This window comes from Protopterus annectens, chromosome 14.part0, assembly GCF_019279795.1.
Source record: "Protopterus annectens isolate FY-2018-M chromosome 14.part0, PAN1.0, whole genome shotgun sequence".
NCBI lineage: Eukaryota > Metazoa > Chordata > Ceratodontiformes > Protopteridae > Protopterus > Protopterus annectens.
Window position 1 is genome coordinate 769,065,428 of NC_056748.1, and position 16,466 is coordinate 769,081,893.

The 16,466-nt window shown below is 37.0% G+C and overlaps 1 protein-coding gene across 1 annotated transcript in view; it reads left to right on the forward strand.

The window, feature by feature from the left end:
- Positions 1 to 16,466, forward strand: part of SNCG (synuclein gamma) — a 169,057-nt gene that overhangs the window by 79,160 nt on the left and 73,431 nt on the right. Inside the window, exon 3 of the mRNA XM_044056502.1 lies at positions 4,949 to 5,076. Coding sequence (XP_043912437.1) covers positions 4,949 to 5,076 — 128 coding nt within the window. The remainder of the gene's footprint in view (positions 1 to 4,948; positions 5,077 to 16,466) is intronic.

Genomic DNA, 16,466 nt, shown 5'->3' on the forward strand with positions numbered 1-16,466 from the left:
CTTTTTGCAAACTTGTTTATTTGTCACACCACACTAGTAAGTCCCTCATTGTGTGTGAAGCAGTCTTTGGAAATACATCAGCTACTGACAAAATACCAAATGTAAGTCTGAGAAAAATGTAGCTTTCCGAAGGTTAATAAAAATAATATAATTCAAACACTGAAAAGCACTCAGTATACCAATAAATCCAAAAAGGAGTGCAAAATTGTCAAAAAAGAACTCCCAGTGACTTCCATTGCTTTTATAATGCGTATTTAATAAAACAACACGTACCAACACATCAAAAATAATACAAACATAAAATAATATAATTGTTAACTACACCATCAAGCTTAATTTGCCAGAATCCTCAGTTGGAATTACGGACAGGAAAAATACTTTGTACCAGACATATATGATTGCATGAACTGAATAGTGTTCCCTTTAAAAACTTTATTTAGTGCTTGCGAATCTTATCATGTATAAATATTATCAATCTCCATGATGGTAACTATGTACTGACTATGCAAATTATCCAGTCAGAAAGCTCAGAATATTTCTTAATCAAGCCCATGTACTCCCTTCTGCTCACATCCTCATAATTCCTACTCCTCAGGTCTACTGGAACTTTTCTTGAAGTTTGCTGTACTGCTAACCTGCAGGACCTGTCTGAATATGATGAATTGGCAAACATCTCAGACCGACCAACACACATATCTTCTTAATTATAAATAAATCATCACAGTGTTAATGCATGCTCAGAATTATTTTCATCGCACTTAGTTTCTGATGAACCAAATCTGTCTGGAACTGAATCTTGTATGTCTTATTCGTAGATTTACAAGTAAGCCCCACCCCCACATACCGACCTAGATAAGTAATACACATTAAAAACAGATGGTTCAGTATTCTCTTTTTCCGAATGAGTGCGTTGAACATTTGAATAAACATTACATTAAACTCTGATCCTTCGTCTTGTTTAAACACCACACACTGATGATCAGTTTTGATCTTCCCTGTTGAGTCTTCTCATTAAATTTTTCATTTTACATTCTGTGTATTATTTTCTTGCACAGTTAACAGTGTGCAAATCCTACTACTTGCTTTCATATCTTCTTTCCATCCCATGAAACCTTTTTGATTTCTGATTTCTTTCATTTCTCACACTTTAGCAAAATTATTTTTCTTTCCATACCATCTACACATCTGATTAATTACTAGACAATTATTTTTTATTATGCTTATAACTACACCTAAAGCAGTACTTCTTAAAGGGTCTATATTATAGCATTGAATTTTATAAAGTTCGAATGTTATAATATCGAACCAGTTTTGTCGAACGCTGAAAACAGCGAAGGTGCAGGACACAGAATTCTTTCCCAGGGAAAGGCTTCGCTGTTTTCAGTGTTCGGTATGTTGGAGCGTTACGGGTCGGGTTCAGGTAAGTGTGCTGTTTTGTGTAGGTTAGGGTTAGGGGGTGGGTTAGGTGAGTTAGGGTTAGGGAGCAGGTCAGGTAAGTGTGCGGTTGTGTGTAGGTTAGGGTTAGGGAGCGGGTTAGGTAAGTTAGGGTGTAGGTGAGGCGAGTGTGCGATAGTGACGGACCTTAGGGTTAGGGTCGGGTTAAGGTAAGTGGATAGCTAGTAGTGTATCTAAAGTTTAGTTTAGGTTTAGGTGTAAGATTTTAAGTGTATGTGTGTGGATTGCTGTTTTTTGTGTGTGTTTGTGTTGTTTGTATGTTTCTCGGAATGGCGATTTTAATCGCTATTCTGACTGTTCGATATTTGCAGATTTCGATGTTTAGGGTTCTATATTATAAAATTCTATCTTTGTAGATTTCAATGTTATAATATAGACCCCTTCTTAAAGGCATGTTCCTCACACTCTCCATACGTCTTATGACTTTCACTGCCCATTTTTTTCTTTATTTTTGTTCATTTTTAACTTTCAGCTTTTCTGTCTGACATGTAACTTTACACTATTCTAATTCCTCTTTTAGTTCTGTCACCTAATACAAAATAATTATAATTGTACTTACCTTTACATGCATCAGTCACTTTGTTCACCTTTTTTCTAACTATTCTGATGTCATGCATGATACTGTCTCTTAATAATGAAACATATAAAAAAAGCAGGTGTTCGAATCATTTTCATTCACTAATGTAACCATAAATACTTTTCTTCTAGAACTTTGTAAAGAACAAATTACATATATACTTCTGTTTATTTTCTTTGTGTGACTCTATAAAATATCTCTCTTCCTTGGAATATTCCCTCTCTTTCTCTCTCTCTCTCTCTCTCTTCCTCTTGAAACTCACGTGTATATCCTTTCAGGGCTTCCTTCACTGTAACATGCAGAAATGTAGTACACTGTACCCACAGTCAGAATCAAATCAAATTTCTAAATCTGCAATTTCTAGATGTCAAACAAATTCCCCTGCAAAGAGAGCTTTGATGGAATCTTAAGCTTCACCATCTTTTAACAAAAGCCAAAACATCTGATACTATAGTAATAACCCACGCCTGGGTGTGGGTAATGCTGGATTTACCCACGGTTGGTGTGGTTTGGTCACGATGGCGAAGCCCGAGTGGCCAAACAAAGACAACCGTGGGTAAATCCAGCATTACCCACACCCAGAAGTGGGTAATTGCTATTATACAATGACATTATTTAAGAAAAAAAATAATTACTTTTATTAAATAATGGCATTGTATAATGCCTCCTTGCTGCCCTTCTGCAGCTGTCTGGTATTCTGTGGCAGTCCTGATGTACTGCGCATGCGTATGCTTATGCAGTACATTCGAGCTGTGGGCGGAAGCAAAGGAGAAAGCAAGATCTCCGTTGCTTTTTAACAAACTGTCTTGCTATGTTAAAGGAGTTTAACATAGCGAGACAGCTTTAAAGAAAGCAACAGAGAATCTCTGTTGCTTTTTTAAAAGCTGTCTCGCTATGTTAAACCCATTTAACATAGCGAGACAGTTTTGAAAAAAGCAATGGAGAAAGCAAGATCTCCGTTGCTTTTTAAAAAGTGTCTTGCTATGTTTAAGGAGTTTAACATAGCGAGACAGCTTTAAAAAAAGCAACGGAGATAGGAAGATCTCTGTTACTTTTTTTAAAGCTGTCTCGGTATGTTAAACTCGTTTAACATAGCGAGACAGTGTGTAAAAAGCAACAGAGATCTTGCGTTCTCCATTGTTGTAAAAAAAGAGTTATACTAATGGAAAAAGTCTGGGCGACCGGACCTTTTTCCATTACTATAACTCTGATTTACAACGTGCACGCTGACCAATCAGCATGCATGTTTTGGAGTATTAATGGGGGGGTTGTTGTATAATCAAAAATAATAAATAAGAGAGAAGAGATGAGTGGTAGTTCTTTTTTAATTATGGAACTCACTCCCACCCACAATTATCTCCATACCATCATGCACCCACTTCAAAGCTTTACTAAAAGTGCACCTAAAAACATGCTGGCTATGCCCTTGCAACTCCCACTCTAATATCATCCACCCCATCCAACCACTACCTTTCTTTCCACTCCACTAACTACCTTGATTATAGCAAGCTCAGATGCTCATAAGCCTAGTACTTATTATACAGCAGGAATTTCTCATTGTAACATTTGTTAATGTCTGTTATGTACTTCACAGATAAAGATTCTAGTTGTCTACTGATGTACTATGTTCTTCATCTGTAAATATGTTGTAAGTAATTTCTGTGTTAAATTGTTAATCGCTATGTAATCCAATGTAACTACTGTCTGTTTATTTTACTGTGGAGCTTTTCTCCCCGGGCCTCCGCTGAAAATGGACCTACGTCCAGTCAAACACTCCCGGTCAATAAATTTAAATAAATAAATAAATAAATAAATAAATAGTTGATTGTGCCAACTCTGGCTTTAGCAGGCTGCACAACAGAGAACAGAAAACCAGATTGCGTGATATACACTCAGGACTTTGAACACAACTAGTGTCAAACATTTAAAGACTGGGCGAGAGAGTAAAGGAGGGGGGGCAGGAAGAAGAGGGTTACACTAGTAGGTATCCGAATATTGCTGGAGCAGAATGGGAGACTGTGAGCTCTTGAGAAGTGAGGGAAATAGGACTGATTGAAGTCTACACCCCTGGCTGTGAAAACACTATATTCGGTTTATGAGAAAGGGATTTGTATATAAGGAAATACACATGGAGGGTAATTTCTGCTGCTTTTGCTCAGTTATGTTTTGAATGCTGGTATTTATTTTCATTAGAATTGTGACTTGAGTTAAGCAAAAGAAAAAAAAAATGAGATGAAAAAATTCTGACAAATTATAGTTTTGAACCATTTGGAACTGAAAATGCTTTGTTTAAGTATTTCTTTCATGTTTATTCTCACATTCTAAATTATTTTTTACAATTGTATTACCACTATTTCTTGGTGTCTGGATATTTTAGATTTGTCTCTATTGTATTTATTTTGTCTAAAAATAACAATGTGATGGATTTAAACCATTCTAAATTGAGGTATTGTGTTTAAGTAATAATCCAGCTTGTCAGGGTTGTTCTTGTGATACACAGTTTAATTCCATTAGCCCTTGTTTGCCTGTGAGGTTGGGAGTTGGTATAATGGTTAAGGTGTTTACCTCACACTCACAAGGTACAAGGTTTGATTCTCACTATTAAAAGAGAAATTGGCTAGGTTTAAAATGGCCGACAAGAACAGCTAGCCTAGTATTTACTATGAACCTATGAACTAATCAATCCTGAGACCTAAGTCACAGTTAGGGCACCATTCCTCTGTGCCATGGAGACAGTCATTTGTGTTTCTGTTGTTCATTACATTAATAATATAAATACTATGTATCAAAACCATAGGTTTCAATAATCATAATAAGCAAAAAAAGTCAAAACATAAAGCTCAATTGTATATGTAATGCCATCTGCTATGTTATGATATCCTGCAGCTAAGTCACATGATTTCTATCCCTGTATAGTTGCAGAAAAGACTAAAGAACAAGCCCACGTAGTTGGAGAATCTGTCGTGGTTGGAGCAAACACAGTTGCTTCCAAAACTGTAGAAGGAGCAGAGAATGTTGTCAGTTCAGCTGGAATATATAAAAAGGTAAGTGGCATTAAACTAGTTTTCAAATAATTTAATTGTATGAAGTGTGTAGTCCTCATTCCACAAAATGCAGGCTTCAGCTGTACTTAACAAGCATGCTAAATGTGGTAAATGTTTGTCTAGTTACCTCTAACGCAGTGCAATAAGGGCTCAGTTTTCACAGACATTGAAGAACGTATGACTGTATATGAAGGAAGTGGAAAAAGAAGATGCAGCTATGTATGTGGCATCTAATTGCACTGAGATATCTGCCAACAGCTGCACCATTTGTGACATCCCTTGTTCGAAACTGACCCTCCTAAAATACCTAACATGTAAATACTGAAAAATCATAAGAAGGTACTCATGCTGAGGTGTTTCACCAACAAACACACACATGCACACACACACACACACACACACACACACACACACACACACACACACACACACACACACACACACACACACACACACACAAAAAAAACACTTTTACCAGAAGGTCCAGTATTCCAGAAGAGTAGATGGCACAAATTGGTCATTCAACTGAAGAAAACCCTCAGTGTGGATGGGAATCTAATGGGGATTAAATAAAACTATGTAAATATAAATGAAATTGTAGCAGCAGTCACTGGACTATGTGGCCAGCATAAAGTTAATGAAAGCATGTTATACCAATTTTTTAATTTATTTAGTTATTTCTCGATTGGTGTAGTTTGTGATATTTTCTAACTAATTACAGATGGAGAATTAAATAGAAGAATATATTTTTTGCAATCTGTTGACAAAATACATTACGTAACACCAAAAAAGTCAAATAAAGAGATGACATAAACATCAGCTTTTCTGTTGTATCTTGGACAAAGCCTAAGGTATGGTAAAAAAATGAAAACACATCTGAAATGACATTTTAAACAAAAAAAAAAAAGAATGCACTTTTTTAATACAGAAATGGATTAATGAACTAGGAGTAAAAGGGGGTTGGTGAACACAACTCAAGCCCTAAAACCCTAAAGAGCCAAAGTAGAGTAGGAAAAGGACGTTTTGGAAAGTAGGAGAGCCCCAATTAGTAAGCCAGGGGTGAGCAAGGGGAAAAAGGAAATAAAAGACTGTAACAAGTAGAAAAGAAAAGGGAGGCTGAACTCTCTTCCACTCTGCAGAGTGGAAGGAAGGGTCCATCTGCACAAGGAAGGACTGGTAGATGGATCTGTGAAATTACAAGTCAGTGATCTTGAGAGAAACTGACAGAGAAAACCCACTGGTGCAAGAGTGAATGACTGCCTACATTCACAAGGAGGATGAGGGATTATAAAAACATGCATCTGGAGCGTTGCTCCCCAGGCCTCCGCTGAAAATTGGCTCATTGCAAGTCATACTTTCCTTGTAAACAAATGTTAAATAAAATAAATAAATAAATAAATAAATAAATTACCAGTATAACTAGCTGATCCAGTATTATAGCTGGACCTTGTAAAATAATAAATTTTCATGACACACAGATCACTCCTGGTGGGGTGAGCTACAGCATATCAGCAAATGCCATCACAAACAATTACGCGTAAGAGACTGTTATATGAACCTAAAGGTGTTACTGCTCAATGTTAGGAGCCTTAACAACAGACTCTACACCCAACAAGCTGTCCTCCTACTGGAGAATACAGACATCTGTGCCATTACCAAGACAGTTTAAAGCCACAGTAAGTACTCCAGCAGTGTAAGGCTATAGTGCATTCTACACATTCCGACCATTAGCCGCACAAACAGGGATTAACGTTTGTCGGTGTCTTGATCTACATTAGCAACAAGTATTCATCAAGGTTGGTTAAACAGGATTATATCTTGGGGTTCATCCACATGCAAATTACCAAAGGGAGAATCCCTTATCAATCTTAGCAAACTATATGTCACCATCTATGTCACAAGAATCCTGCAACTCTTATCTAGACTTACTAGAGCTACTGTCCATCCAACCAAACACTTTATTCATGGTAGACTTTAATTAACACTTTATAGACTGGGAAACTTATATTGCTTCCAACTTTCAGGTACAACATTTTTATGACTTTATTACCACAAATGTCCTTGATCAGATAGTGCTCACTCCAAACAGAGGTTCAAACATACTGGGCCTAGTCTTTACCAATATGAAAGAATGTTGCACCCATAACCCACCATCCCCCATCCCCATATCACGTCCTCCCTCAATGGTGAGGTCAGATCACAACATTGTCTCTTTTGAAAAAAAAAATCAACTTGGAAAACACAGCAAGACCTGTTACAGTTACAAACTATTCTAAAGCAAATGACATCCTATTAAGTGACAGTTAGTCAAAATTCAGTGCCCCACCTAACTCCGAGTTCACAACAGTCTATGCAGAATCATTCACAGAAACACTGTACAAACATATAAATGACTGCACAGAGACTGCTGTACCTACCAGAAGTAAGCCAAAAACAAACCACACTAGTGGACTCCTAATCTTAACAGGGTATATAAAAGGAAAAAAATCATGGCCAAAATCAAAAAAGAAACTATCAGAATGACAAGAGCTCACTAATTAAATTAAACAGGAAACAAAGAGGACTAATTAAATCCAACAGTGCCAGTTATGAGGATAATATAGCCTCTCAAGCTAAAGACAACCACAAGTGCTTCTACAGCTATGACTGAAACCTCAAAGGTAACACACAGCAGTGAGCTGAACTGGTAGTAAATGGTATCACATTCACTGAGCAGAGTGGCATAGTAAATCTGCTGGCTGATAACGATGTAACTAATTTTTATGGAAATGATCAGCAAAGATATTGACAACCTGTAAACACTGGACCCATCCAAGTTTTGTTTTATCAAGAGGAGGTCATGCCTACTCAGCCTGGTAGACTTCTTTGAGAATGTAATCAAGGCGATGGATGAAAGGAAAATGGTGCCTACCTCCTACCTAGATCTGTCTGAAGTGTTTAATACAATACTCCACTCACGTATTGTGGACAGACTCATCAAACTAGGCTTAAATTCATACATAACTCACTGAATTTCCAGCTGGCTCACATACAGGACCCAGGATGTCAGGAATGGTGAGACTAACTCTACCAAATCACCAGTGGAGTACCACAGGGCTCTGTGACAGGCATTCCTGTTTAGCATCTACTTCTCGGAAAACTAGGCTAATGTCAATGGCCTCTCACTCACCAAGTTCACAGATGACTACAAACTGAGGACCTATCATAAAATTCTCTATGACACCAACATCCTGCAAGAGGGTTTAATGCAGGCAAATGACTGGTGCGAAAGCTACAGATCAAAACTCAGTGTAAAGCGGAGCATTATGGTGCCTTTTAGGAAAATGTCCACCAGGTCAAAATACTCTTAAGGGATAACATGGTAGTTAGAGATCTAGGAACATATTTAGACAGCAGTCTGACCTTTGACCAACATGTATCCAAGATGGTAAGAAAATCATTATATGTTGCTCAACTTATAAGTAAGGGTATGGCATCTAGGTCCAAAGAAGTTATAGTGCCACTGTACTAGGCCGTTATCAGATCCATCATTAAATGCAATGCCCCCTTCAGCATGTACTTGACTAGGCATATGCAACAGTTGGAACACTGAAAGAGGCTCCTTACCAAGAAAATCCAGGGTATTAACACATTGTCCTATATGGATTGTCTTAGAGCACTGTCTGTATACTCGGTTTCCTACAGGTTGTTGAGAGGTGATCTGCACTTAACATATAAGGCATCCATTGATCCAGCCCTGATGTTGCTTTTGCACATCTGCAAAATGAACAGCACCAGAAACACTAGATAAAGTGATTTAAACATTGCTTGTAACATAAATAGACCATGCTGGCGAGTCAGATAAGTGTCTCAAAAGATCCCCATGCTCTGGAATAGGTTCCCCATCCATGTGAAGCAGAGTCCAGCCTTAACTCTATTTAAATGTAATCTTGAACATTGGATTGGAAATCATAAGTTCATCCCAGCCTTGCTCCCATGTCTCTTATAGAGAGAGACCAACAGTAAACATTTCCCTAACTAATATACCCCGCCACATAAAATTTTAGCAACCCATAACATAACCCACCAATCTAGGTGCGAATCTTAGAATGGGACGCAATTAGGCTAGGTTATATGGCTAGGCTTAGAAAATTCCTAGTGGTTATTAGCCTAGTATACACCGATGAGTGAATTAACCTATGAGCAGTCAAATATAGGCAAACTCCAGTAACCATAAATAACCTAAATGTACCCATTTCTTATTCTACTAGCCAGTTCTTTCTATGTAGCTGTCTTGGTTTGTTGAATGACCTTAACTGCATGCTTCCAGGTCATTTTGAATACATTTTTCTTTGTCTGAATTCCCTTTTTTGCCCTTTATATCCCCATCATTTATTTAGCCTTGAGACATGCTGATGGCATGGCCTGACCCACACCTAAACATGAAGAATAGACTATATAGTTTGAGAGCTTATCTTCACAACCATCCTTGGCTTCAGTCACCAGCAAAACTCCCTCTGCATCTGCATCAGCGTATATGCACACTGCATCTTAAGTGGGTATATCCACCATTTTGCAACCTTGCAGGGTGCCTGACATTGTCACATCCCACAAATGGCTCCTGATACGGTGCAGCACTTGGAATAATGGAATCAATCAGTAGTTGTACTGCAGTATCATCCAGGTACAATATACTGCAACCTAATGAAACATAGACTTTATTGATGCATTGCATGGCATGGAGGCTAGGGATATAATAATGATTGATCTGATGAAGTCTGTGGTGGAACACACCATTACCGTGTCATCTCTGTGCAGTGTATTGCAAACACCATCATCACTGTACTCAATGGCATTGTTGTGCAAGGTCAGGGTGAAGACGAGCACTAGTACTGGCCACATAAGTGGGGCCACCACAAGGTTCGCAGTCTCTTTTGCATCTGGATTTGTACAATGCTCCGCTGCACTTTATCATGAATGGCCAAGACATTTTTCCTCTATTAGCAGGACATCTCATGACCAGACTACATTCAGGTTACAGTTCTGCATACCATTCCACCAGGGGGACCACATCTCTTGAAAAAGAGTGCTTTTGATGAATTTCCCAGACACTTCTCTCTGTTGACAAAGGCTATTATTAACTATTCGCCAGAGTAAAGTGCTCCCATTATATTACACTGACCAATTTAAACTGACCTTAACTCTCCACTAAACATGTTGCGGGTTTCTTACATCACAAACAAGATAATTTGTTTGCATGCAGTAATCATTTCAGTAAAATAATCTTTCCATCCTCAGTGTCATGATCATCTCTTGAACTGTCCATATATCTGTCAGGTTACTTCAAAGATCTTTCAGATCTAGAATACTTGATAGGACTGCTTTCTATGGACTTATAAACTTCCTTTTGTGACAGTTGGTGCTGCACTAAGGTTTTCTGGGAGACATGACTGAGGAACCTCTCTGTGACTTTTGACTGTTACAGTTCTCACTTTCGGTTTTCATGTTACATTTACAGTTGAAAAAATTATGGGTGCATGTTTTCTTTGAATTTTCATGTATTTTTGTTCTATGATAATCTGCAATTTCTCATATACAGCTTTTCACCTTCATCATGGCCAACTGTTGAGTGTGAAGCAAGAAGGATAAAAATCAGGACCTCCAAAGCAGAGGTTGTTTACTCCCTAAAAATAAGTGGGTTGCTGTCAATAGGTAAGGGTAGAAGAGATCAGGAGTGACTAGGAGATTGGTATAGCAGTGTTAGTACTACACACACTGGACTGTTGTGGGGAAGCAAGAGTTGAATTTTTAATTTATCATTCACTCCATTCTCTATCCACATACCTAGTCTGGAGCTTTGGATAGTGATGAAATATATAAGACAGTGGATACAGAAGTGATATTCCTTTGAATGTAGCTAGACACACTGTCCATGAAACAGTGATGAAACTGGGAATCCTGGAGGAACTCAGAGTACAAGCCCCTCTGTGTTGAGCAGGGTCACCTAAAGTGCTATGGAAACCTTATGAGGGCAACTTCTGTAGGAAGTATACTACACACAATCAACTGGAAGGATGCCCCATGGCAGATCCAAGACTTATTGGAGGAATACATCTGTCAGCTTTCCCAGGAATTTCTGATATCTCATTGGACAAGCTGCAAAGTGTTGCTGCAGTAGGCAAGTATTGCTACCACTCCAACTCTCAATGGGTCAAGCAGTTCAGAAGATGATAATGATGATGATGACTTGGAATAATAATCTACTGCTATGAGATATGTGTTTTCCTTATACTGAAACTAATCCATGCTCCCTTAACTCCACAGATGACCTTTCTCTTTCTCTGGATATGACAGCATTAGTTTGTTTGGAATGATGTTATGGTATACATCTCAGATGGCACAACTCTGCATAACTTGTTTTATTCGAGTTTACATTCCTGCCAGTATATTACATCTCTTGCTCTTTCTATGTGCTTAATTATTTCCAGATGAAATTTATATTGCCTGTCAAGAAAATGTCTTCCCAGGTGACTGAGGAGTATTATTTTCTCAGCTTTGAACATGAAACCCTCATAACAAGTTATTTCTCATTTGAAAGAAAACTAAAACTGAATATTATTTCCTTACTGATATATTTTTCCCCACAGGACAACCTTTAATTTCTTTAGTAACTACTTCTCTAAGTTAGTGTCAGTGCATCTCTGGAATTCTTTTACATTTTCTTATTTCGTTGATAACTGTGATATTATGGTACTGCCACAATAATTTCAATTCTTCTAATAATTCTTCATGCTTATTTTGGAATTATGCTTTGCTCAACTTATCTGCCTGGTATTTATTCCATGTACACATTATAACTTTTGCAGACTAAGGAACACCTGTAATATAGAAGATGCCTCATATGATGACTATGCTTTGCAATGATATGAGACCTGTTTCAACCCCATTGCCTTTATCACAGACATAGTCATATGGCATTGGCAAACAAGTCACCCACCCTTGTTAGTTACAGTTGACCGGCTTGTACAACCCTGTTTGATGGCAGCGAACTATTTAGATTTGTGAAGGGGGATTACTTACTTGCGAGAAATAGTTGTCTGTCAGGTTGATTGAAAATTTTTGCTACTGTGTTAGTTGGTTCTGCTGTTTGGTGGTAGCTCTATCCAACCAAGGTTATTAGGTAGCTTAATACAGTGATGGGTTATTTAGGGCCAGTAGCAAAGCAATAATTATATTATAACAACATGAAAATTTATTTAGGTCTATTTGTTTAACATTTAAGGTTAGTAGGAGTATGGGGAAGAGTAAGAGAGGATGAGGAGGCCATGCAGCAGGCAATGCCATGGGAGTCAGAAAAGTCGTCAGTTTGGGATGGATTCTTAATAGGATTTTTATTTCTTATTAACTTTGGTTATTAGTTTGGGTTTTGTATGTTCAAAATCTATAGCTTGGTCTAAGGTAGTATTGTAGCTTGGTATTGGAGTCAGGGGAGATAATAGATTTTTAAATGTATGTAAGTAGGTTTATGGGTAGGATGGAAGTAGTAGGGATGTTTTCTTTAGATTTTGGGTTTCTTTGGGCAGCTTGGTCCAAACAACCAGTCTTCTACTGCAGGAAACAGTCTTGGGTTTTAGATTAACTGTTTGGATAGTGGCTTTGTGATAGAATTTCTGTGAGATTTGTCTGAGAGGTCTTAATAATTTTGAGAGAGAGAGGTAATTATAGAAAATAGAAAGATATAGTGTAGAAGAGGTCCTTGGGGATGGGAACCCATGGAACCCAGGGGAGAGAGATTATTATGCCTAAGGATGGCTTGTTGCTTATTAAGAGCTTATTATCAGAGAGCATGAAACCAATCAGTGTTTTGTTTTTAGTTGTTTTGGTTTTTAGTAGTTTTTTAGAGATCATGGAATATGTCACATCCATGTACTATCATTAACAGTTAATTTTCTGTCTGAGCATGTCTTTTGTACATCTGTAAATGTTCTTAATCCATAGATAACTAACTGATCTCTCTCTTCTGTAGTAGGATTACATACCCTATCCCATTCTGACTAGCTTTACTTGCAACAACACTGGTTTATTTATGTAATAGTATTTTAAAGATGGACACGTAATTGGTTTAATGAGCATTTTGAAACAGTTTTCCTATTCATAGCACCATTTCTAGGTTACATCTTGCCCTGATAGCTTTCGTACAGGCATAGTTCCTCAGACATATTAGGTACACATTTTGCAAGTTATTAAATCATTCATATAATTCTTTATAAATGATTGCTTACATTCTAGGTTTGGGCTTTGCATATTTGTTCTCTTTCTCTGTCAGGCTTCAGCTTCACTGAAGTAAGAATATGATTCACTTATTTTAAAGCAGTCATTCTAGTTTTACAGTTATTCTCATTTTACTTGAAAATTATGCTGTCTTGCTCTGTTTAGCAGCTATATTAGTCTTCTGTCACGCTTTTCCTGTGTCTGAACCCGTAGACAATAAGTTATGAAAATCCAGCTACTATAATATGTAACCACAAAAGGAACAAGCACTGATCCAGGGAAAATACTATTTATTAATCACCTTCAAGATGATCAATAAACAGTATTTCCCTGGCTCAGTATTTGTTGTTTTTTTTTTGATGAACAGTTATGCATAGACTATCTTCCAAGCCTTCGATGACTTGCAATAGCTATTTAGAATGCCTTTGGTGCTCATGAAATACAAGAAATAAAGAGAAACCTAAGAAATGTGTACCTTCCTATTTGCATAGTAAATGTATATACTTTTGGGTTTTCTTCATCTGGCTTTATCTACTAGATTTCATTGTATGCATCTAGAATTGTATGGAATAGGTGCTGTTCTGCCTTAATCACTTTCTTAATATTTTGTGGATTAATAACAACATTCTTTTGGCTGTTAAAAATAGGACTGGCATGCTAGAAAAAAGTTTTTTTTCATTATAGGATATACAAATGCTGAAAATGATTGTTCTTAGTTGTCAGACTGTTGTCAGATCCTCTTAATTCTTTCAATGTTAAACTTGATTTTTGATTTTAGGATCATAATAACAGTACTTTGTTTTTTTTTTGTTTTTTTTTGAACAGGACTTCTAATGACCTTTTACTTTTTTTTTTTTTTTTTTTGGAATAGGGCTACTAATGACCTCTCGGGAGGTCTGTAGGCTTAGCTGTATATTGAATATAATTGTAAACCATGCCTTGTTTTACAACAGTAATGACACTGTTTGATTACAAATGAGAATCATGCTGTTTTGCAACAGCAACCATGCTATTCACCAGTTTTGTTGATTCTTAATAATACCTAAGCTTCCCATTTTTTAAATTTCCTTTTGGTTCTACCCCTGAGAGCTACTCCTACTTTTATCACTAGGATAAAACTAGGGTTTATTTGCATAAGATATTCTGATTGCATGTTCCCCAAGCCTGTAAATAAATCAGGATACTTGTGCTTTCCATTGTATCTGAGATGCCTCTGTAACAGTGTAACTGTTGCTAAACATTTTTACTCCCTGCATTCACGCTGTGAATTTGCTTTGTCATTTCTAGTTTTCCACAAGGCAGATACCCCAAAAGATTAGCAGAATATATTTATTTGTTATATATTAAAATAGGAAAATGTGCTTCTCATTTTGTTATATTCATGTTAATAGTTTAGACACTCTGGCTTTACTTGGTGCTCTGAACATGTTAACAATGTAAATTAGTTCTCTGTTTTGTGTTTTTAATCCCAATTATTCATAGATATATTCATATTAAATATCACTCCAGTTTGAAGCTAACATTTCACTACGCAGTTATCTGTATTTCTTGCCAACAGTCATAATTTGTGCTCTTATCTCAGAGCTTCTGATGTGTTTTCAGACTTTAATTCAACACTTTTTTATTTTAATACCACTTACAGAGTTACTTGTTTATTTATTTATTTATTTATTTAACATTTGTTAACCGGGAAAGTCCAACTTGGAACAAAGCCAATTTTCAGCGGAGGCCTGGGGAGAAATGCTCCAGATGTATGTCTTTGTAATGTGGGAGGAAACCAGAGCACCCAGAGGAAACCCACATGAACACAGGGAGGACATGTAGACTCCACACACAAGTCACCCCAGCCGAGAATCAAACCGGAGAACCTGTTGCTCTGAGGCAGCAATACTACGGCTGCACCACTGCACCGTTGCTTGTGATGTTCATTTTCATTTTCCCTTTCAGTATTCAAATTCTTTTGAACACACCTTTCACTTAACACACATTTGCAAAATAATCCTTTTTTGCACAAATTATGCTAAATATCATTATTTATTTGCATTTAGATAACTGGGTAGGTGGGCTGATACAATGACTCTTTTTAGCCATGGCCCCAACCCCTATGGGGCAGTAAACAACAAATTCTTAAAATAATAGTGCCATGACAGTTGACCAAAGTACATGTGGAATACTACTTTTGAAAACAACATAATAATGGCTAAAATATATATATATATATATGCAGTACTATGTCTCTGTCAGTGTTAGGACAAATAAATTAGTAAGTTATATACTTAATTTCAGCATTGACCGAATACAATTACCCCATGGATTTATCAAGATCTATAAAACTGGATGGATAAGTCAATGTAATTGGACTGTAGCCTAACATATGTCTCTGAACCAGCTACACATTGAATCAGTTTTAGATGCTCTTTAAGTTTTGCCTTAAAGTCCTGTAGAGTGAATTGTGACCTTACCTCTCGGGGAAGATGATCCCAGGTGGTTGGAGCAATTTTTGTGAAAGCTGTTTCCCATATAGCAGATCCAGGGCATAGCCTAAAGAGCAGCAGTCCATCTTCTTGAGTGCTGAGGAGTATATATATATAATTATCTCTTTTAATAATAGCTTGTGTTTTAATGGTAGGCAGTGACCAAGTGTGAGGGTTTTGAAAATAACTGTACATAGCATTAGCACTGCTCTGTCTTTTACTAGAGTAGATGGACATCAAGGGAATGTATTCAAGTTTAGGAATCAACACATTTTTGGCCATTGATTTCTAGCTTTGGGGGTAAGAATACAACCTATCTTTGAGCAGAGTTTTAGCTGAGTTAGAACTTTATTCATTTTGTAGTCTGTTTGTTTTGTGAAAGACAATGAGGAATCCTCCAGAATGCCAAGATATTTCTGATGGGTAACAGTAGATATTATATTTTATTTATTTTATTTTACATTTGTTAACTGGGATAGTCCGACTGGACACAGGTCCATTTTAAGCGGAGGCCCAGGGAGAAAAGCTCCACATGTGGACAGTTACATAAGAGTTAAACACTAGCAGTTTTATACATATATTCTATACACTATTATTAGAAGCATCCTTTTTTATTAATGGGGGTATTTTCTAGGTTGTACTAAACATAACAATGCTAGATTTGCT